We start from the raw sequence: 24,731 nt of genomic DNA on the forward strand, positions 1-24,731 counted from the left end.
AATAGCTCTAAAGTGACTTTTTTTTAATTACTAACAGAGGCTTGGGCACATCTTTCAAAGTTGAACTTGCAATGGCAGATCCCGATCTGTTGTGTAAGAAAGTTGTCCTCAGTATTTCTTTATTTATTTACTTGTTTCGTTGAACTGTTGTAAAAAAAAACAATATCACACTCGCAATCATGCTGTTTTTTCCGTATATTACCACAGCTCTAATTACCTGCAGCACTCTGCCTGGGACATACAGCACTCTTGCTCATGTGAAATTGCTTTACTATTGTTGTACTCTCAAATAGTCTTATATTCTTTAAATATTATAGATTCTCTACAATGCTATGTTATGAATTAGAGTAGTTACAGCAGTTACAGCCCTGGATGCTGATTGGTCTTTACTAGGGATGTACACGAGTAATCGATTAATTGAGTACTCGTTCTGCACCAGCTAGTCGACATTTGAAAACTGTTTTTGCTGAATTTTAATGCTGAATTAATCTCGCATTTACAACTGAGTCCACTTGGGCGCGCTGTAGATGTGTGTCATTGAGATGTTGGTTGAGCAAGTAGAATAACTAGCTTTGACCAGTTACAGCATCTAAAAACATGCACTAAGGCTATAAAGACAAATACATACATTGATTAAAAATGCATTTCATTTTCTGTCTATCAACTACTAATTTTCACAGGGACTTACTGCTGTTTGATTTTCACTCTAACTGGCATCAATGTTCTGGAGACCTTGTGAAACATCTTAAGGAAATCAGTAAAAACCACAGCTGCTGCTGCACACTGTATCAGTATAAAACTCCTGACTATAAGTAATTGACTATAAGTATACATTTCAATATATTAATTTATTGCAAATATATTTAAAAACTGTATATACAAATATAGGCTATATGTTGATTGACATATAAATATACTGCCTAATTACAGAAGGTGTTCAGGAATTCCTTTAAATAACAAACCATCCATATCTTCATATAGTGTATCCCATGAGGTTGATATACAGTATAAACTGATTGATTAAGCAATTTAATCTATAGGACAAAAAAAATAACCAGTGTCATATATATTCAGCAAACCAAAGCTGAAGTGTTTTATTATTATTATTTATTCATTTAAACTTATTTCACTTATAAGCTCATGAAAAATATATTTTCACTAGTGTATTTTTTAAAACTAGATTTACATTTACTGAAGGAAATACAATTTCTTGCAAGCCAGAAAAAGAATGTAAGATTTTGAAACCCAAATACAAATAGAGGTAAAAAGGGAGAGAAAGAAATATTGATAGTAATGTGCAATATACTGTAGATTGACAAACAGGTGAAAATAAAAGACCAATTTCAATTTAATATACAAACACATGCAAGAACGAAGACCAATTGCAATCATATGTGTCAATTATTATATATATATATATAAATGCCATCCTTGTTTATATTTTTAATTCTAGCAATGTAAGTCAGGGAAATGTTCATTGTCTTTTCTTAAATCTTACGAAGTATAAAGTTCATCAAAAACAAAAATAGATAGAATACCTACAATAACACTGTGTTCTAACCAGACGTGATGCTGCAACATGCAATTGCATTCTAGTTTTTAATTGGTTTCTGTTTCTATTTCGTGTCGGGCAGCCCAGTCAACAAATGGTTCTAAAATTATTCTTATAACAGTATATTAAAGCCAGTGTTGTGCCGAAATGTGACTCCGTGCCAGTTTGTACTAACCGCCGTACTAGCTATTGGTCCTTAACCCTAAAGACCATCTCTACACCCACCCCTTATACATAAAGATACTAGGGAGTGAGAAAGCATATGCTCATGCAGCTTCATTAAGAAAATGAGTTTCGTTTAATTAACAGACTGTTCTGTCTGTATTGTCAATTACCCTAATTTTAGTGTATGAATATTGTGATGTCGCATCATGCCTAGTGTGGACAGACAGATTGTTTGTCTCTGGAATCTTACTGCATCGCGTCTGGTTAGGACAAGGTGTAAGACTGAAATTATCTACAAAACAAAAGCTTGAACAAAGTCTGTGCCTTAAAGGGATAGTTCACGTAAAATTAAAAATTATGTCAAGCAAGATTTTTGAGCAAGTAAACAATAAATTAACTTTGGGTTTGATTCTCACAAAAGGCTATGGTATGGCTTTAGAAGACTTGGAATGTACCACAAAAGTCATATGGACTACTATTTGGTACTTTTTTTTGTCCCTTTTCAAGCTTTTTCATGCCCCTGGGCCTTATCTACTTCCATTTAAACAGCAGTTCCTGTCCTTGAATCTGATAGGCCAAGAAGCATTTCAAGAGTGCTGACTTCAGTATTACAGCACTGGGAAGCTTCACTATTTCAGTCACTCTGGCTTTGCAAATAGTGGTGGGGATTTTGATTAATTGTTCATTTTGATTTAGTCCACTGATTCGTTTAGTAATAATTTCTGTAAATTACATCTTTCTTCCAGTAGGTGGAGACAAATAAGCCTCTTTTGTGTTATGAGTGAGACTTTGAGTGAAGTCTTTGAGTTTGTAGGTAAGGTGTTTACTTGGCATGTGAAATCAGCGTAAGGGCAAAAATCTACCCATGTCAATTTATTACGAATGCGTATTTATAATAACGCATTCGTTGACGGCTTATTAAGCATCATAAACATTTACATTTATGCATTTGGCAGACAATTTTATCCAAAGCGACTTACAGTGCATTTATTACAGGGACAATCCCCCCGGAGCAACCTGGAGTTAACTGCCTTGGTCAAGGACACAGTGGTGGTAGCTGTGGGGATTGAACCAGCAACCTTCTGATTACCAGTTATGTGCTTTAGCCCACTAAGCTACTGCCACTCCACTTCATTTAAAAACACAGATTCATATTAATTAACTAAACACAACTAGTTCAAATCCAGAGTATGAGAGCAGTGCAGAGAGTGGATTTGCTTTATGTTTTGGCTTCTTTTGAAACTATTTTAGCTGGCAGAGAAGAAATCTACAAACGAACTGACCAATGATTGTCTGAAACATAATACAAAATTTAAACAAATTCTTATATAACAATTTTTTAACTGTTGTCTACAAATATAAAAAAATATCACAATCAACAGCTTCTTTAACTTCTGTAAATATCTCCATTTATGTTTCATGGAAAAAGAAAAGCCATGCAAGGTTTGGAAAGACAGGGTCTTTTTGGGTGAATTATACATTTTAAGAAGAAGAATTGCAAGCACTGTAATCATTCAAATCAAAGAAAGTGAGCTATGATAGAAACAAGCGAATCAGAACTAAACTAAATCCAAACTGAAAGAAACATGCAATATTTTATTTCTTAAAGGAAGCTATCGTTCATAACATTAGACTGCTCCAGGACAGCCTTCCTGCGAGCTGCAGCTTCCAGAATCTTTTTGCGTGGCCCCAGTTGTATACGGATGCTTTTGAGATCATCATCTGAGCAGAGCATTAGGGCTTCAAGATCCAGCTGCTCACGGGTGAACACAGGAGCAAAGTTCAACAAGCTGATGGACGCCAAGAATGAATCCAAGGGTGATGTCTCATCTTCATCATCCAGACCAATCTCCTCTTCATTCCAAGGAAGTTCTGAATCCTCCTCAAAACCTTCCGATCCTATGTTCTCAGTCTCAAACACCTCTTGCCGGATGAGGAACCCAAGGTCTTCTGTATCACCACGTGGAAGGTCTTCTGGTTCAATGCCCATCTCCATGGAGAAGTTCTTGCGGAAGACCATTTTACCAAGGCCAGGTCTTTCAAAGATAGATTTCCCCTGACTTGCTCCCTCTTCATCGCTGTCAAAACCTCTCTCGCCATCTTCTTCCTCGTTTTCATCCTGCTCATTGAAGACGTCAATAAAGTCAGGCTTCCCTTGAGAGCCACCATCTTGTTTGACAAAAATGACATTGCTGTCCCCCTGTCTACTCACTGTCCCTTTGTCCTTTTTCCCAAACTTGCGTTGGAGGGTTCCCTTTAACGTTAACTTGACAGACCCGTTGGTGTCCGCGGCAATGAGTTTTGAGAATTGTTCCCCTGTCACGCTGTTTATTGTGCCCATACTGGATGAGGATAGACTGGCCTCCGAGACAGAGCCGCCACGGTACATCTTGTCCATCTTACTTTGATGCCTCTTCTTCACCCGTTCGCATTCCTTGACTCTACGTTCTGCATCTTTGGTAGCCTGCTCTTTCAGTCGTGACACCTTTTTGCCATTCTGGCTTGTTTGTTGGGAGGCAGCGCTGTCTAGATAACTTACACAGTTCATATGGTCTCGAGATGCAGCGACGTCCATAGGAGTGTGGAAATCATTGTCCAGAGCGAAGAGGTTAGCTCCAAAGTTGACCAGGAAGCTGAGGATCTGCATGTGATTGTTTGCAGCAGCGTGATGTAAGGGCGTGTTCCCCCATATGTCACTTTTGTTTGGATCCCCCCTACAGGAAATAAAATAAAGAACAATCACTTTTCAGTCACTTACTTGACACATACAATTTAGCAAAGTACTATTATTGCTCATAGGGTTACAGAGTTGAACAAACCCTTAACTCTAGGTATTAAACTTCACTGTCAGAAAAAAATCGTAAAAATGATACCTTTTGGGGTACAACATCCTGTCAACGGGAGAGTACCCTCAAAGGTACACCCACTGTACCCTTTACATGTCAATCGGAATGTATTTCTACCTTTCAACTGACAATTCAAAGATACTTGAACATTGGGGGCTTTTCACATGCCACATTGGCAGAAACCTTTGGAGATTCTCCAGACACCCTTCAAAAGAGCCTTAAATATCCTATTTATGTCCCCAAAGAATTTAATAAAAAAAAATGTAAAAGTGTCTCGAAGGATTTCTCTTCAGATGAGGTTCCTGAAAGAACCGTTGACAGTCATTACATCACAGTTCTAGAGTACGTTTTTCAGAGAACTGAAATGGTGTCTGGAGGATCTTTGCAAAAACTCAAATATGTTACATTTTCCCTGTAGCACTACTTATAGTGCATTGTGTGCAAACTCTGAGAAATGGGTTCTGACCTCATAGAAACCAATAATTAATTGCATTCACATAAACAATGGTGGACATAAGTTGAAGGATGCATTTTCACTCTAAAATTACTCCACTGGTTTAGGGTTGGGGTTTGGGAGTAGGGTTAATAGAAAATGCATTTCTGCTGACTGTTTTACATAATTTACAACAGGGAAAAAATGGTTTGCTTTTGGCTTTTGCCACCATTTCACCCGGAAACTTGTCAACTACACTTCCAGCTTTGGCCACTGGGCGAAGTGGATTGAATTTCAGCACAGACGGATTTCAGCAGCAGAACTGTCGACCTCCTGTCACCGAATTTACAGTGCGATCAATCTGGAATATCATAGAGACTTCAGGGGTTAGCTCGTTTTACTTTAGAAAACATAAACATCTTCTCAATTGTTTCAAGACAAGGGAATAAGGCGTAAGTAATCAAATACGTTTTATTGAGTTTTTAATATAGTCCAAGCTGGTTTCATTACTCACTTACTTTAACTCCTTGGTGGCAAAAAATAAAAAAACATTAAAGGTGTTCATCTCTGCAGCAATTTATATTCCATCCTCATATTTTTTCATAATTCATACGATGCTATTAGAAGCCAAATAACAACACCAAAAGTTAATCTGTAACCTGCTGTAAATGAAAGTCCACTGATTACAGTATCTATAAGAGCTTATCTATCAGAACAGCATCTGTTCATGGATAGAAGTGACATGCAAGGTGGAAAAAAGCCTAATTACTAAATACTCATGAAAAGATACATCATTTAATGGCTCTACGACTCTAACTAACTATTTGAAATGACACACTTCATTCGTACCATTCATTTTACTTCTGTAAGGTGACATATTTCCGAGTGCAACATGATGACAAACAAGAAAAAAGTGTAGGGCAGAACTTGATTTTATCTATCAATGACATTGATTGAAGTGAGTCAGAACTAAATGCGAATTTCCTAAAACATTGCGTATATAGTTATTTGGTATTTGGCGATTGGTTAACATTAACCATCAGTCTGTGAAGTCAACAGAACAGGAAAGCTGTTGCAGATGTAGAGCAAGTTATGACATTTTGATGAAAGGAACTATTAAGGGATTTTTAAAACAAAAACCTTTTATAATGCGTTGTTCAGAAATGTTCGTTAAGAAAGTAAATTGGGTACATTTTGATTTTACATTGACTTTAAGTGTCAAACATAGCAGTTAATGCTCAACACTTTACTATACCGACTCATGAGTGTGATCTGCCCCACTATAACACAGAATAAATAAACTCTAGCTTGAGCTGAGATGAATGAAGAGGCCTATTGTTCCAAAGTTGCATAATTCATTCGCCTGATTAAACACTTGGAATCAGCTCTGGGAATCAAGAATGATGTGTACAACAAATCATGCGAGAAAGGAAGTAAGGTAGAGACAAGAGACTGACTAGTATATTTTTAATCATTGGCAAAAACCTGACTGTTAATAGCTAAAAATATGGCCCAGAATGTACATACAGGATATTGCATAATGTACACATAAATACCTTGGATAAGTTCATTTAGAACTTATCTAAAGGAACCTCCCAATGGTCATAAAACTGGTTTGAACTGGAAAATCCACTGTAATGTGATATTACCCATTGTAATGATAACTCAATTACCGCAAAGTATGTTATGGTAAATGGATACATTATTGCATGTTTTTACATATGGCATATAGCCATATGGTTGTTTAGATTAAGCATTGATATATATGGTCTTCAAAGGCAAAATGCAGTAACTTAACATTTTGTAAAAACAAATATTTTGAGTTATGACCGAAATCATAAACAGCTTTGGCTCAAATCAGCGCCTATTCAAAGAAAACTGAGTGAGACACATTTAGCTGGACAGTTCAAAAACTTTGAAGCCATTTTCTCAGTCTCAGTGTTGCTGTGGTTCTGCATTTTCTGCTTTGCACGTCAGAGTACAATCTCTAATAAGCATAAACTTAATGAGTATAGAAAGTTTTCCCAATCCTCAATTAAGATGTTTGTTTGAAAATGCAGGATGTACTTTTAACGTATCTGGCTTTGATTTTGACTAATCTATGACAAACTGTAAGTTGTCTGCTGGCAAGAACCAATAAATATAGTGGTGGAAAACATTTTTTTTTCATTTCATATTTTTGAATAGTGCAAACAGGTTCACAGAACTCACCCTCTGCTACATATCAGCTGAAGAGCCTCAATGTGTCCATGATAAGCCGCCCAGAGAGTCGGTGTCATGCCATCCTCGTCTGGGGTGTTCAGATCTTTTCTTGTGGCTTCTTTCAAAAGATCCAAATAGCCATCAATGGCCGCTTTGTGATATCTTGACATTGTTGTAATAACCTTTTTCTATGCAGAGCAAAATAAACAAGTGAAATGTTTATTATGAAACATTACAGGAACATCTTTGAAGAGCTCTGTTTCTCTTTCTCTGGCTTCTGTGGCTGAGGGTGGAGAAACTGTGAGCACTGCCTTGGCAGAACGTCATTATCACAGTAATAAACTAAAGTCCAGTGTGTGTTGTAAATGATCGTTTAGCACAACCACACAGAGTGTTCTGTGTGGTTGTGATACATTTTTGAATTGAATATTCAAGCCCATTTCACAACATTTAACATTACATTATTTTTTAATTGACAGTTATACATTTTATCAACTTATGGGACAGTTCACCCAAAAATGAATATTCTCTCATCACTTATGAGAACAACTGAACACAAATGAAGATTTTTAGAAGAATATCTCAGCTCTGTAGGTCCATACAATGCAAGTGAATGGTGACCAGAACTTTGTAGCACCAAAAAGGCAGCATAAAGGTAATCCATAAGTCTTCAGTGGTTAAATCTATGTCTTTAGAAGGGTGTGGGTAAGTAAGAAACAGATCAATATATTAATTTAATATAGTTATTATTTATAAATATAAAAGTGGAGATTTAGAGGAAAAAAGGATTTAAATATTGATCTATTTTTCACTCAAAGAGATTGCATCGCTTCAGTAGATTTTAAACCACTGGAGTCATATGGATTACTTTTTATCCTGCCTTTATATTATTTTTTGGAGCTTCAAAGGTCTGATCACCATTCACATGCATTGTATGGACCTACAGAGCTGAACTATTCTTCTAAAAATATTTGTTTGTGTTCAGCTGAAGAAGTCATACACATATGGGATGGCATGTACACTCACCTAAAGGATTATTAGGAACACCATACTAATACTGTGTTTGACCCCCTTTCACCTTCAGAACTGCCTTAATTCTACGTGGCATTGATTCAACAAGGTGCTGAAAGCATTCTTTAGAAATGTTGGTCCATATTGATAGGATAGCATCTTGCAGTTGATGGAGATTTGTGGGATGTACATCCAGGGCAAGAAGCTCCCGTTCCACCACATCCCAAAGATGCTCTATTGGGTTGAGATCTGGTGACTGTGGGAGCCATTTTAGTACAGTGAACTCATTGTCATGTTCAAGAAACCAATTTGAAATGATTCCAGCTTTGTGACATGGTGCATTATCCTGCTGGAAGTAGCCATCAGAGGATGGGTACATGGTGGCCATAAAGGGATGGACATGGTCAGAAACAATGCTCAGGTAGAGCGTGGCATTTAAACGATGCCCAATTGGCACTAAGGGGCCTAAAGTGTGCCAAGAAAACATCCCCCACACCATTACACCACCACCAGCAGCCTGCACAGTGGTAACAAGGCATGATGGATCCATGTTCTCATTCTGTTTACGCCAAATTCTGACTCTACCATCTGAATGTCTCAACAGAAATCGAGACTCATCAGACCAGGCAACATTTTTCCAGTCTTCAACTCTCCAATTTTGGTGAGCTCTTGCAAATTGTAGCCTCTTTTTCCTATTTGTAGTGGAGATGAGTGGTACCCGGTGGGATCTTCTGCTGTTGTAGCCCATCTGCCTCAAGGTTGTGTGTGTTGTGGCTTCACAAATGCTTTGCTGCATACCTCGGTTGTAACGAGTGGTTATTTCAGGCAAAGTTGCTCTTCTATCAGCTTGAATCAGTCGGCCCATTCTCCTCTGACCTCTAGCATCAACAAGGCATTTTCAGCCCACAGGACTGCCGCATACTGGATGTTTTTCCTTTTCACACCATTCTTTGTAAACCCTAGAAATGGTTGTGCGTGAAAATCCCAGTAACTGAGCAGATTGTGAAATACTCAGACCGGCCCGTCTGGCACCAACAACCATGCCACGATCAAAATTGCTTAAATCACCTTTCTTTCCCATTCTGACATTCAGTTTGGAGTTCAGGAGATTGTCTTGACCAGGACCACACCCCTAAATGCATTGAAGCAACTGCCATGTGATTGGTTGATTAGATAATTGCATTAATGAGAAATTGAACAGGTGTTCCTAATAATCCTTTAGGTGAGTGTATGTGATTAAATGATGAGATAATTAAAATGTTGGGGTTAATTATCCCTTTAACTGTCTCACTTTACCAGTCCTCCCACCTTGAAGGATGGCAAAAAATGGGTGTTGCTAAATGGTGTGAAGGTTTATCTAATTGGCCAAGTGCAATGGGTCTAAATAATATTTGTTCTATTTTAACTGTTTACTGTGTATTTTTATTTGACAATGGCTTTTAAAATTTCCAGTGTCATTAATCCAGTGTAAATTGTTGTCAAGATGCTCTATTAACTCTACAAAGACACCGCAGTCACTTGGTGTGTGTTACTTTTCTCAGCGCTGGTCAAAACAGACCAATCGCAGTCGCACAAAGCATGTTTTAAAATATTTGTATCAAGACTGCTGGTGTGGATTTCCTTTGTATGTCGACAAATAATATTTTAAATGAAAGTTTAAGTGTTTTTTCCGCTCACATCTCAGATCTCATCTCATATTATCATCCCAAAGTGACTGTTTGCACTAGGAGTAAATGCCTGCCACGCAGTGTGAGTATTAACAATTAAATAGTCTTGTGGAAACAAAGAAATTAAAGACAAACTGCTCCCTTAAGTCTCTGGCTTAGTGTGTTGAAAAGGTATAGATGTGCTTTTTCCATGCAGATGACCTGGGTTCTAATCCTCTTTTTGACCCAGTTTTCCCCATCCTGATTCCTGCCTCCACTCTTTTTTTTTCTCCCCTTTTTCTCACCAATCTGGAATTCCCAATGTGCTGTAAGTCCTCGTGGTGGTGTAGTGACTTGTCTCAATCCGGGTGGCGGAGGACGAATCTCAGTTGCCTCATGTCTGAGACCGTCAATCCGCGCATCTCATCACGTGCCCCACCGAGAGCGAGAACCACATTATAGCGACCACGAGGAGGTTACCCCATGTGACTCCACCCTCCCTAGCAACCGGGCTAATTTGGTTGTTTAGGAGACTTGGCTGGAGTCACTCAGCACGCCCTGAATTCGAACTCACGAGTCTTGACTCACGACTCCAGGGGTGGTAGTCAGCGTCAATACTCGCTGAGCTATCCAGGCTTCTAGAATACTACTTATAATAATAAATTAAATGAATGTAAAGGTTGATTTCCATGCATTGATTTGGTCATGATGAAGGCCAGATATTTTAGAGAAAGATATGATCTGGGTAAAATGAACCATGGTTTTACTCAAGTAATATTGTAGTAACCATGTTTTTTGGCAGAATCCATAGTTTTAATGGAATTAACCATGGTGTTACTGCAGTAATATGGTAAAATACTGTGGTGATACTATGGTTACTGTTTTAAACCATTTATTTGGAAGCGAAGATTAGATTTACACCGTGTCCTAACTACACACGACGCGATAAAATTCCAGCGACAGCAAGTGTGTCTGTCCACACTAGACGCGACGCGACTGTGAGACGCCACACGTCAATCAAAAATCACAGCCATTCAGAACAGCGTGTGGGCGGAGTCTCTCTGTGAAAGCGCACTGCTGGCCCGCACTCGCATTGGAAATGGGTAAGGACATAATCAAATCAAGAAATAACATTATTAAAAATCAAAACATTAACAAAATATACTCATTGACTAATTTTGTTATGAAGTACAGTTGTATGTTTGCATAGAATTTAGTTTGAACGCTATATTATATGCTTTCAAAATCTGAGGTAAATTATCCATTATCGCTTGTGGCACAGTGACCTATTTTTAACTAAAAATAAATAATGTGTACTCATAACCAGTGTAATTTCTTCACATGACAATCAGTTTATTTGATCTTGTTCATAGGGAAATTCATATCCATCCCTGGATACAGGGACACAAATCGTCATGCCTATTCACTCTACTTTACATTGAAAATAAAGCGGAATTTGTTTTACACAGGTTGATGCGTCATTAGTAGCCTACTATATCTAAATGCTACATTCATTCATTCATTCGCTGTAGATGAAAGTCTAAACTTAACTTACCATGTGTATTCAATGCTTCAGCTATACTTCTCCAGACGGAATCCTTTTTTCTGATGTCTTTGTGGAATTTGTGGGATTTATCGTAGAGAATTGAATGCCTTTGAACTTCGACAATCAGTTCCTCGTCGTCCATGTTTGATGATTAAATATTCATGACACGCAGAACTTCCATCCAATGAAATCTCTGTGTGGGCGGATCTGTCAGCCGCGACGTCGCAGAAATAGGAACCGTTTCTAAATTAGAAACTTCGCGTGTCGCCGTCGCGTCTGGTTAGGACAAAAACTCTGATTAACATGGAAAAGATTCCTTTTATCGCGTGTCGCGGCATCGCGTGTAGTTAGGAGGTTGAGGTTGGTTTTAGGGTGTCTGTGGGACTGTAAATAATCACACTGCAGTGATGCCCTGTGTTAGTATTTAATAAGGGGAGCAAATAGTATCTGTCACATAGTGCAAAGAAGATGTTGTTATTTACACTTCATGTAATTTACACTTCATGGAAATCATGTTGTCTACTTTAAGTCTCATATAACATCCCATGCTTCTTGGATACAGTAATATTTTGACAGAAGTTCATGTTAAGGCACATATTACTTTAAATCTTAGATTCCGTTATTATAACGTAATTCATTGACATTAATAGTAATTTTTGAAATAAAAAGTCTAGCTGCTGTTTAAATAAGTTTATTTCTTTTAGAACTGGAAAATGTAAAACAAATCTTGTGGAGATTTTGTTTGTGTTCCGCAGCTTTTACTCTTTTACAGTGGAATAGCAAAGAAAAATGTAAATAAATGTGTCCCCAATCAAGATATACATCCACTGAAGTGCGGATGCAATTTTTGTTTATTAAAATATAAAGTTGCTTCAAAGCAGATTAGAACCCTGGTCCAGAGAAACACACCCCAAAATATTTTAAAACATCTGATTGGCTGTGACATCATTTCAGCACTAAGGACAGCAACTACAAAGCTTCAATTTGATTGGCAGGTGCTATGTTCCAACAATACTTGACTGACCAGTGTGTTAATGTATTGGATTGAAGTTCAAAAGTTCCTGGGCTCAAATCCCCACCTAAGCAAGTAATTTGAATAGATTTCAGTTTTTTTTTATTTATTTTTCTTATTTTTATTTTGCTAACTGAATGGTTTCAAGGCTTGTTCCTGATTTCTGCTTGTCCCTGATTTCTGCTTCTACTTCATCATTACTTTTTAATAAACAACTTAGTGCCATTGTTAAGTGTAGCTTTTTCCACCTGAGATCGATTGTTAAAGTCAAACATTTTCTTTCCAGCAAAAACTTGGAAACTGCAATGTAGTAGCATCTCTACACTGAATTCCCATTAAATTCAGTGTCTATTTTAATATTCTGCCTCTATCAAAGTCACTATCTGGTCTATATCAAGTAAATACTAGATGCAGTCTTTATATGTTTGGAGACCTATTGTTAAAAAAAAATAACCCACACTTGTATGCTGACTCTAAAATCGGCATGGTAACAGCTGTGCTCAGCTGTGATTCCTCTAAGCTTGGTATGTCCCTTGGTTGTCTGGCAATGTATTGGATGTATGGTGCAGTGGATAGCACAGTGAACTATGGAATGGAAAGTTGTGGGTTTAAATCCATCCTGAGGCAATGTGATCTGTGCTTACTCTGTAAGATCTTTGGGTTGTGCGGTGGTTGACTTGTTGGTGATTGGCCCTGCAGTTGCTGCTTGCAGCTATATTTTATTTTGTTGTTGGTCTTGTATTACTGTCAAACATATTTGTGCATTTGAGTTTTATTGACAACAACACAAATGAGTAGCATCCTCATATAATATTTGACAACATCATGAACTATGCATACAGAAATCTGTATCTTCACTGTGTTAGTCATTTCATCTAACCTTAAATTACACCACATAACGATTGAAACAGTTCACTACAGCAACTTAAACAACTTGGATAACTTCACATTATTCACCAAAACAGACTAGGCTGTTAATTGTGTGCATGATGACATTGAACTTAACCAAGATCTGCTTAATAAACTACCCATACACAACAAAACAATGAATTTATAAGTATAATAGCGAGTAGCTAAAACTGTCAATTATGTAATGGGCAAAAAAATAATAATTAATACAAAAGGCATTTAGAAATGCTGTCAACACTTTCCATAAGTAAGCTGCATTTTGTATTGCTAGTGTTAAACAAGCCCTCAATTAAAGCTATTACGTCAGTCATTTGACAATCCCCAGTGAATTTATAAAAGTATTTATGTGAAGTAAACCAAAGACGACATTCCAGAAGCATGGTTTTTATTTGAAACGCGTTCAGTTTTATCTTTTTGCAAGTGCTTTCAACAAATAGAACATTGGTGCTTTTATTATGAAGCAGGAAGAGACTACTTCCCCTCAACCATGCGAATGATTGGCTGTTCCAACGTGAAACCCCTCCCACAAGCGGTTATTTTGGCAGGTACTTCCGGCCGCCACTGACCGCTAATTATACAGCAGAGTCGGGCCACTTCTGTTTAAATAAGTGGGAGAAATTGGAACGCTCTGTCACAACTAACCAGGGAGCTCTGAGCGGTGAACGGATGTAAAAATGAATTCCCGCCTTACATGTAAATAGCCAATCATCTTTTAGATACAGACATCACGTTAATAAATTCGAGAACAGGCATGCGTATTAGCTATACAGGCCGGGAAAAATGCGTTTTTAACGTAATATGAGGAAAAGAATGACAGTTTATGATTCCAGTATTGTCAGATTCTATTGCTGATTTTAAATATGTTCTTTGATCTTAATCTTGACCAACCGTCTTTGATATTTTGGTATTTCCCCATTCAAGTAGGTAGGAGCTGCACTTACATGACTGGAAATAGCCTCCCATATAGCGTTCCAAAGTTGGCCGTCAGTCGACTGACTTGCTAGAAAGACCTTGCCTAACTGACTGCATCATCAATGCGGAAGTTGTGGTTTCGCAACTGAACGCGATTGAGTTGTTGGAACACAACAATGATTGTGGATTAAGTCTGGTAATCCGTAGTTTTGTTTTGGCTGATCTGGTTATTACAGCACGTATTTACCACGCATTTCAAAGAGAATAAATATGTCTGACAGCCTGTTGTCATATGAAACACTAGTGCATGCTGTGGCAGGAGCCATGGTGAGAAAACATTGGCTAAAATATTTCATCTTTGGCATACTTCAGTGCCTTCCTCATTGAGTTAATATGTAAAATGCATGGACGTGTTTGCTAAAGCATGTGTTATTGTCTTGCAGGGCAGTGTTACAGCAATGACAGTGTTTTTTCCTCTGGACACAGCCAGAATCAGACTGCAGGGTGAGTTATTATCCTCATTCTGTCATTGCAGAAGACTGTGATGATCATGGATTTGCTTTGTGAAGCATGGATTTTTTTTATTTGATGATTCAGATTGAATGCATTTTGTGTAGTTTACTATTTTATACCATAATTCGTTTTAAAAACGTATTAAAGCAGAGACCGGGACTAGTTGTCACACTTTTTACTGTGTACTTTTGAAAGTCATTTTCTGCAAAAAAAGATACCGTTTATTGAATAAACGTTGACCATTTGTGACAACATGTCCCCAACCTGACTTTAATGAAAAATACCTCTGTGCTAAGAAAGAACACATTTAAACCTTTCGGTAAAAATCTGCCTTCATAATATAGTTGACTGCTTGAATGTAGTGCCAGTGTGGTTTGATTATATTCGCTTGTTTTCCCAAGAGCTATAACAAAATATGATTATTTTTTATTATTTCACATAGTGAAAATGTGCTTTGGATGGTATAATTAACATAAAATATGATAATTTAAGAGGGCCTTGAGCTAGGGGTTTGAAACCAACATGCAAAACTACTGCTAGAGAAAACATACATTTGTGCATTTGGACTTTGCACTCAAAATATTATCATTACTGAAATATAGCACTTGTGACAACGAGCCCCAGTCTCCCTGATTTTGTCTGAAATTACATCTAACTATTAGGTTAGTCTATGTGGATGAATATATAATAAGAGAAAGTGTAATTACAGATAGAGGTCAAACGATAGTGGATTTTGCCGATACCGATAACTAAGGGGGTGGAAAAGGCCCATAACCGATTAACCAGCCGATTAACCAGCCAAGTCTTAGTCTTTCCTTACTATGACAGCCAGAAACATAGAAGTTACAAAAGTCCAAAATAAATATAATCCCAATTTATCATTTAACTAAAATCCCAATAATAACCACAAAAGTGTCAGATTTGGTGCATAATGCAACTTTGAACTATAAACAAGCTAGAAATGCACAAGGGACTCTTATTTTGAAATGACGGAGACTTGCCTCCATTACAATGCTCTATATTTAAGTATTTTCCAAATTAAGCTTTTTATACCCTATAAATTCACCAAATGAGGTTTGATGAGAAATAAGGTCTATTATTATTCCCAAGATATGAAGTTATTTAGATATAGACACTGTGTCACTATGCAGGACAATGTTTGGCATGTTATGTCGGCTATTCATGTTTCATTTTTGCTTTCACCTCAGTGGATGAAAGCAGGAAGTCCAAGTCCACCCCCATCATTCTGGCTGAGATTGCAAAGGAGGAGGGCATGTGAGTACTGGATCCAATGTGCAGGACAGAACCATTTGTTTTGAGTTCATTTACAACCTTGAAAGCCGCAACAATGACAAAATAGGTTTCTGCTTCATAAGCATAGCTCAAATTCTGTCCTACTTTTATAACCCATATGTCATTCCAAACCCATATTACTTAATTTTTTCGGTTGGAACACAAAAAAGACGTCTTTTTAATGCAATAGCAGTGGAGCAAAAATGGACCCAAAAATATCATAAAAATTGTGGTCCATGTGGCTCATGTGTCATATTCCAAGTCTTCTGAAAGCATATGATAGCTTTAAAATGAAAAGACGGATTGACGTATTCAGCATCACCTTTTGTGTTTCACAAAAGAATGGGTTTGGAACAGCATGAGGGTGAGATGATGACAGAATTGACATTTTTGGTTGTAAACCTGCCAGTTGGATTATTTTTCATTATCTGCTTTCATTGTGTTTCAGATTGTCTCTTTATCGTGGCTGGTTTCCTGTCATATCTAGTCTGTGCTGCTCTAACTTTGTCTACTTCTACACATTCAACACACTGAAGAGGGTGATGGTCTCAGACAAGTCTAGACCTGGCAAAGATTTGCTCATGGGCTTCATATCAGGTACTGAAATCGGTCTAATCCCTCTCATTAAGAAGGTAAAGTCAACTGTTTTCCAATCCCTGTTGTTTACATATCATTAAGGAACCGTTAACGTGCTCCTGACGACTCCCATGTGGGTGGTGAACACACGGCTGAAGCTTCAAGGGGCAAAGTTCAGGAACGAGGAGCTCCATCAGACCCACTATAAGGGCATATTTGGTCAGAACCCCTTACACACTCATTTACCTGTGGAGGTATAGACTTCAAATGGATGTTTACTGCATATTCTTACAAACAGAGTTTGATTGACAATTAACTTAAAAGTAAAACATCCTTTGTGATATTATTACCTCTGATTATACAGTGGCAAGAAAAAGTATGAGAATTTTTTGGAATTAGCTGTTTTTTTGCATTAATTGCTCAAAATGTGCTCATCTTCATCAAAGTCACAATCAGTTTTTGGGGTAACGGGATAAAAGTAATGCAAATATTCATGTAACGAATAAAGTAACACTATATTTTATTTTAGTTTAGACCATAATGGAGTTACTTTTTTAATAAAGTAATGCATTGCTTTTGTACACTTCTACTGTCCCTGTATCATGAGAAATCAGGAGTAAAAGTGTGCAAACTTCAGGGAGGAGATGTAGTGCATGATGGGCATTCTAGTTCTTATAGTGTGAGGCCAGAGACTTTTTAGCAGAGAGAGATGAGTCACTTCTATTTAAATGAATGGGAGAACCTGGAATGCCCAACCAAGAAGCTCTAGCACCCAACAGTCATTTGATGTTGAAAGGAAATCCTGCCTTGCAGGTAAAAGAGCCAATCACCTTTTAGATGCAGACATCGCCTGTCAATCAACTCGCTAACGCTCATGTGCATTTGGTGTTTTAGGGTAATATGAGGTTAACATTCGGTTGAGTGAAATGCAGTTTATTCATGTGTTAAAACACATAATTTTAATTTAGTTACTTTTTAAGAAGTAACACAATATTCTAACGAGTTACTTTTAAAAGTAACATTACCCAACACTTGTCAAAAGTATAGACAAACAACGTGTATTATAATCTTTCATGTCTTTATTGAACACATCCCATTAAACATTCACAATGCTGTGGAAAAAGTAAATGAGCCTATATAATAACTGTTAATGTTAGAATGATGTATTCATTATGTGCAAGAACAATACAATCATTTGTGTGGTATAAGTAAAACAGATTGTGGTTGTTAATTATTGTGACTTAAGACAACATTATACATAAATGCAGGACATTTCAAAGGTTTCATATACTTTTTATTGCCACTGTAGATGCTGGTCACTGCTGCATGCAAAGAAACAACATTAATAACAATGTCTGCGTTGTCAATAATGTAACGGATACTTTTATGTCTTGTTTTCTTGTCAAAGACGCCTTCTCCCAGATAATAGCCAGTGAGGGTGTGGGAACTCTGTGGAACGGGATGCTGCCATCGCTTGTGCTGGTGTTTAATCCTGCTGTGCAGTTCATGTTTTATGAGGCTATGAAACGAAAAGCAGGAAGTGGAGGCAGGAAGGTACGGGAGACAAGTCACATGTTTATTCTATACTTGACAGTATATCTTTATATATGGGTGTTTCTTCAACTTCAGGCACTTTTATCACTGTGGACTTCTGAGGAAGTCTTTTTAAAACATTTTACTAGGGCTGCAACTAACTTTTATTTTGAAAATCGATTATTTCTTTGATTATTCGGATAAAGTGCAATTTAGTTCCTGTATTTTATTAAAATGTAATTATAAAAATGTAACAAATTGGTTTGATTCATGATTCGATACATGATAATTTAAACTAAGCCCAAAGGACCACAAATCAGCCCATCAAAGGGCAATGGTGACACCACAGTAGAAATATTAATAATTCTGCTCATCTGAATATACAGAATTACATATGCTTGCACACCGTCACTGATTATATCCATTTAAAACAATTCTAAAATAACCTTTTAATTTTCAGAATAGTATTGTAAATGATTACATATTTCTAATATATATATATATATAAATATAAGTAAATAAATAAAATAAAAATAATGGCAGCATATGCCTTACCAGTTAAATATAATTTTCCATACTATAAATGTACTGGTGAAATCAGACATTACATTAGATACTATCAGGAGGACCATCAAATGTTCCCTCATAGCATTGATATACATTATATTCAGCATTATGGAAAGTAGTTTAATAAACTTTATATTTATCTCGTGCTGTGCAGATTCATTTTCACACTTTCACCGCAGGTATTGGTTCTGTCGTGCAGAAAAGTAGCATCTATTTCCCAGTGCTCCATATATTACCTGCACTTGCATGATGAGGGGAAACCAGCTTAAATGCGTTAAAACCTCCAGACTGCAGAGCTTCTCTGTGCCTGCCACACATATCTGACTAATCAGTACTCAAATTTTAATTTTTTTTATTCTGCAAATTATCTGATGTTGCTTCATCTTTTTGTACTTCCAGATATCATCACTTAAAATCTTTCTTATCGGTGCCATCGCTAAAGCTATCGCGACATCAGCAACGTATCCACTGCAGACCGTTCAGGCAATTCTCAGGGTAAACAAACATTATCTGTCATTAACAGACTTCAGCGTCCTTCTCTTCCAGTCTGGTTTGCTAGCCATGAATATGTTTTAGGATAACTTGGTTTAAACCTAGATTTTCCATTCAAAGTTAATCCAGCTATGTTATCAAAATAGCACATCTGACTTCTCGAACTTGCTCACTTGCAAGGCAACCATTCCAGTCAGTATCCCGGTTTTAAGATATCCGGAAACATATCCAGCTAAACAAGTAAGGCATGTTTAAAGAACAGGACCCAGATGCTGTTAAACATTTTATAAAACTCATCTTTTCAACGTTTTCAATAAACTAAACTTGTCACTGTGTGAACTGGTTTCCATTGCTTTCTCTTCAGTTTGGGCAGTTTAAATCCGATGGTAAAGGAGGTCTACTGGGCAGCCTCAGGAATGTGGTTTCTTTACTAATGGACCGAATCAAGTAAGTCCTTCTTAAAAATACAAATTCTGTCATTAACTCACCCTCATGTCATTCCAAAGCTTCTGTGGAAAGTGATCAAAGGCTTTCAAGCCCCAAAACTGAAAAAAAAAAAAAACAGCATTAAAGCATCATAAAAGTAGTTCATACGGTTTGTGTGCTATATTCCAAGTGTTCTGAAGACATGTGATAGCTTTGTGTGAGAAACAGACTGAAAATGTAATTATTTATTAATAATCTCACGCGTTTTGTAACCAATCGTAATGTGCCAAGTTTGAATATGTGGTGAAATTAAATTTGCGAGCTACAATGGAGGGGAATAGACATTTCTATTTCAGCCTGTTCCCCACATTATATGGTTTCAGAATACTTGGAATATAGCACACAAGTCATATAGACTACATTCACCATTGACTTTCATTGAATGAAAAAGTGCAGTTTAGAGATTCTTCAAAGTGTCTCCTTTTGTGTTCCACACAAGACAGACAGTTAGAACGGGTTTGGAACAATATGAGTGTGAGTAAATGATGACAGCATTTTTTTTGGGGTGAACTATTCCTTCAGTGAATGTCAAACAGAAGCTTTTTGTCATATCAATTTTTTTGATCAAGGATTTTGCCGATACCGATAACTTGGGTGGTGGAAAAGGCCGATAACTGAATAATCGGCCGAGAGTTTTTACAATTTTTTTTTTTTTAGTCAGCACAGATATTGAAGCCAGATTCCATAATGAATAAATCCTAGATGTAGTTTATTTTTCAACCAAAATCCTAATAATAATTATGTATAAAAAAAAACATTGGATGCATGACATGGTACTTTCAACACTAAACAAACCTGAAACACACCAGGGACTCTTATTTTGAAATGATGTAGACTTTGCTTCGTTACAGTGCTCTATATTAAATATTTACCAAATTAAGCTTTTTATAGCCTATGCAGTATATTATTATTCATAATGTGAAGTTGGAGACACAATGTATTTGCTGACGAGGGACGTTTCTATATAGTCACATTTGTCTTTGCGACTATATGCCATCATTTCAATAAAAAAAACAAAAAAAAACATAATTTTCAGAGGATCACGGAGGAATAAAAAATATCTGCAACTATCAGTATACATTTTTGCCAGTAACCGATAGTTCCAAAAAGCAACTATCGGCACCGATTAATCTGTAGTACCGATATATCGGTCACCTCTAATATCAAGAGTGGGTTTCAAGTCCTGGACGGAAGCTCTAATGTTACTGTTATTTGAAACAAACATAATCAATAGATAATCATGGGTGAATCGTTTTGATAGACTGGAGTCTAACCCTCTACCTTTGTCCTTTTCTCTGTCACAGGAGACATGGATTGTTGGGCTTGTATAAAGGTCTAGAGGCGAAGCTGCTCCAGACAGTGTTGACGTCAGCGCTCATGTTCGTGGTGTATGAGAAGATAACTGCAGCCACAATTAAACTCATGGGTCTTCAGAGGAAACTCAAGCACTGAGATACTGTTGCCTTCACCACTGAGTCATATGAATTAATAAGACTGATTAATTAATTACTACCTCTCTAACACACACACTTAAGGGGAGCTCAGCGTATCTCTTCACTTATTGTGCCAGTGACACTGGGTAATCTGGGTGTGGTCTGTCGCACCATAACATAGGTCAGTTTAGAAGTTTTAATTTTGCCTAAAATCGGAAGGTTTTTGCATTTTACTTTTTTTTTTTTTAATTACACACTCAAATTTCCTTTATAAACCTCTGCCTGGATTGTAGAGAATCTTGCTTGCTGGTATAGAACTTGGTCCCTTTCACATGTCTCGCTTCCACATGAACGGCATTGCCGAACGCGTCACACAGTGGCGAACTGACAATTCGATTGCATAGAAAATGTTTAATGTGCTTAATATGATAAGCACTTGATGTTGTCTTACAACATGTATGTAGATACCAGTGCTGGGTGTAATCTGTAAGTAATTAGTCGAATTATTTTTGAGTAAAATATGTCTAATGGCCGAAACATACTCAAGTACATGAACGCAGACGCATTTTGCTACACAAGCTCTATTTCAGGAGTTGTTGCCTACTGAAATGTGTCATCATACCGCAATTCATAACTTAGCTCAAGTACGCGTTGCATTCTCAACATTGCCACAAGGGGCGCTTCGTTAGGTTATGTAATAATTTCTCACCTTGGATAATTTCATTAGCTCTTTATTTTTATGGCTATTTTCCTCAAATTTGACAGCATAAAAGCATTTTGCTGCCGAAGTGAAATGTGTCCAGTTTTTCTCTACAATTTGAGATTCACATAAGCCTGGTGTCCTGATCTCCAGAAGACGGTAATGCAAGGGGGTTTTAATGTGATTCTGAAGTGAGAAGCTTCTCACTGCGGGAATGCGAAATGGGAACGATAGGCTACTTTTGCCAGTTTGTGGGATATGACCTGTTGTAGTCACGGAATAGGACTTCGCAAGCTATCAGGAATGTTTAAACCTCTGTGGGAGCGAAGTGCTGTCATCATTGGGATGGCTGTACACTTGTGGTGTCAACTTAAGGGGTTTCAGACAAATTCATATTTTTTATATTGTGTTGTCAGACATTAGGGTATTTTAACTGTCAAAAATCTGTAATTACTGGCTAACCTTTCATTCACGTACTTGTGTAAAGTATGTTTCAGCCTTAACACACTACATTTTAAATTCTAGTAATCAGATGGATTACTATTAAGTACATTACTTGGTTTATACATATTTCTAAAATAACATGTATAAAACGTTTAAAATATGAATACATATGTACAGTTTAAGTAATTTTACATACACCTTAGCAAATACATTTCAACTCAGTTTTTCACAATTCCTGACATTTAATCATAGAAAACATTCTCTGTCTTAGGTCAGTTAGGATCATTACTTTATTTTAAGAATGTGAAATGTCAGAATAATAGTAGAGAGAATGATTTATTTCAGCTTTTATTTCTTTCATCACATTCCCAGAGGGTCAGAAGTTTACATTAAATTGTTTAACTAAAATGTTTCGGGAAGCCTTTCACAAGCTTTTCACAATAAGTTGCTGGAATTTTGGCCCATTCCTCCAGACAGAACTGGTGTAACTGAGTCAGGTTTGTAGGACTCTTTGCTCGCACACACTTTTTCAGTTCTGCACACAAATTTTCTATCGGATTGAGGTCAGCGCTTTGTGATGGCCACTCCAATAACTTGACTTTGTTGTCCTTAAGCCATTTTGCCACAACTTTGGAGGTATGCTTGGAGTCATTGTTCATTTGGAAGACCCTTTTGCATCAGAGCTTTAACTTCCTGGCTGATGTCTTGAGATGTTGCTTCAATATATCCACATCATTTTCCTTCCTCATGATGCCATCTATTTTGTGAAGTGCACCAGTCCCCCCTGCAGCAAAGCACCCCCACAACATGATGCTTCACAGTTGGGATGGTGATCTTCGGCTTGTAAGCATCACTCTTTTCCCTCCAAACATAACGACCAAACAGTAACATTTTTGTTTCATCAGACCTGAGCACATTTCTCCAAGATCTTTGTCTCCATGGGCACTTGCAAACTTTCGTCTGGCTTTTTTATGGTGGTTTTGGAACAGTGCCTTCTTCCTTGATGAGCAGCCTTTCAGGTTATGTCAATATAGGACTCATTTTACTGTGGATATAGATACTTGTCTACCTGTTTCCTCCAGCATCTTCACAAGGTCCTTTGCTGTTGTTCTGGGATTGATTTGCACTTTTTGCACCAAAATACGTTCAACTCTGGAAGACAGAATGTGTCTCTTCTTCAGCGGTATGATGGCTGCGTGGACCCATGGTGTTTATACTTGCCAAAAGGCAAAATCTGTAAACAAAAGCAGCAAGACTTAAATTATAATAACATATTAATGAAACTTGAGCAATTTAATGGTATATGTTTCAAAGTGAATCTGGGAAGTGTAATAAAGTCTTTTATGTTTAGTGCTACAGAAGATTTATCTAATCAAACGTTCAAAGGTCTAGTGATTAGATGATGCAGTCATTACAATTAATTTGGCAAACATTGTACTGTTTTTGAATTCATACAGTGGAGCCTTATCATAGATAAGTGATGTGCTGCTATGTCACATGACAGACTAGAGATTAATCTGGGGAATCAAATATGTTTATTCTTTATCAATAGTGTGGAATGAGGTAATTTTATGAATCTATTTTCAAACCCATGATCGGATCAAATCAATCACATTAATATTGTCTTCCAATCTTTAAAATGAATGTTAGAGAGAGAGAGAGAGAGAGAGAGAGAGAGAGAGTCTTGAATATTCTCTGCTGTGATGACTACTATATGTTGGGGTATTTATTAAAGTAACATACAGAGGATGGGTAATAGAGAATGCCCTGACATGAAGTGTACTAAAGAATTCATTTCACAGTATCAATTAATGAACAAAATGATTTAACACCGCATTTGTTTGCATACATTGAGTCTTCGTTGAATTGTGTTTATATCACTCTTAAAAGATATATAATATAATTCAACACACATGAGAGGCATTTTAATAATGCAGGGCACAATATTTATAGATGCAACTTAAATTACTGAAACTGAAATGCAAGTATAAATGACTTGCTTTAAAGTTGCAGTTACTGAGAGAAACTCTCTAGTTTACTGAAGTCTTACCTGCTCTGGTTTGTGACCATACAGAATAAAATATTAAAATTGTAAACGGTTAAAATTGCAAACTTTGTTACTACTTTTTTTTTTTTTTTTTGAACTTTCGTTTGTCTGACTTTTTGGCTTGGTTAAATGAATTGCAAAAATGATGTCAAAGCTAATAAAAGGTAGTTTGGGAAAATATCCTGTTGAGTCATTTCTCTGATCTTTTATACCACAGAATATGAAGTTGGGACATTAAAGTCAGGTATTCGACTTCACATATCTCTTACGATATTTCATGATTCAAGGTACATCTGTAGTGACTTAAACATTTAAATTTTAACACTTTGATAGCAAATTCTAAACAACAAAGGCAAATATCAATATAAACTTATGGAAGCTCTCAAAAATACACGTGGACAGTTTTGTTGACG

General features: G+C 36.9%; 2 protein-coding genes across 5 annotated transcripts; one reads left to right on the plus strand and one right to left on the minus strand.

Moving 5' to 3' along the window:
• Positions 1-930: 930 nt before the first annotated feature.
• On the minus strand, positions 931-11,538 carry anks4b (ankyrin repeat and sterile alpha motif domain containing 4B). Of its 2 annotated transcripts, XM_052139041.1 has the most exons (3): positions 11,411-11,538; positions 7,208-7,386; positions 931-4,431 (listed from the first exon to the last, which is right to left on the minus strand). In XM_052139041.1, the coding sequence occupies exons 1-3, from the start codon at positions 11,411-11,413 to the stop codon at positions 3,321-3,323; spliced, it is 1,293 nt and encodes a 430-aa protein (XP_051995001.1). In that variant the 5' UTR covers positions 11,414-11,538; the 3' UTR covers positions 931-3,320. The 2 variants fall into 2 exon arrangements, with proteins under 2 accessions (XP_051995001.1, XP_051995002.1); XM_052139042.1 differs by lacking the exon at positions 11,411-11,538 and having other exon boundaries at positions 7,208-7,467.
• On the plus strand, positions 10,926-24,673 carry LOC127652720 (peroxisomal membrane protein PMP34). 3 transcript variants are annotated; one of them, XM_052139047.1, is made up of 9 exons: positions 10,926-10,958; positions 14,678-14,738; positions 15,956-16,022; positions 16,489-16,637; positions 16,719-16,835; positions 18,025-18,170; positions 19,116-19,211; positions 19,573-19,655; positions 20,999-24,673. In XM_052139047.1, the coding sequence occupies exons 2-9, from the start codon at positions 14,693-14,695 to the stop codon at positions 21,144-21,146; spliced, it is 852 nt and encodes a 283-aa protein (XP_051995007.1). In that variant the 5' UTR covers positions 10,926-10,958; positions 14,678-14,692; the 3' UTR covers positions 21,147-24,673. The 3 variants fall into 3 exon arrangements, with proteins under 3 accessions (XP_051995007.1, XP_051995009.1, XP_051995006.1); XM_052139049.1 differs by lacking the exon at positions 10,926-10,958 and adding an exon at positions 13,986-14,015 and having other exon boundaries at positions 20,999-24,668; XM_052139046.1 differs by lacking the exon at positions 10,926-10,958 and adding an exon at positions 14,365-14,561 and having other exon boundaries at positions 20,999-24,669.
• Positions 24,674-24,731: the final 58 nt, after the last annotated feature.

The sequence above is a fragment of the Xyrauchen texanus genome, chromosome 12 (genome assembly GCF_025860055.1).
Source record: "Xyrauchen texanus isolate HMW12.3.18 chromosome 12, RBS_HiC_50CHRs, whole genome shotgun sequence".
NCBI lineage: Eukaryota > Metazoa > Chordata > Actinopteri > Cypriniformes > Catostomidae > Xyrauchen > Xyrauchen texanus.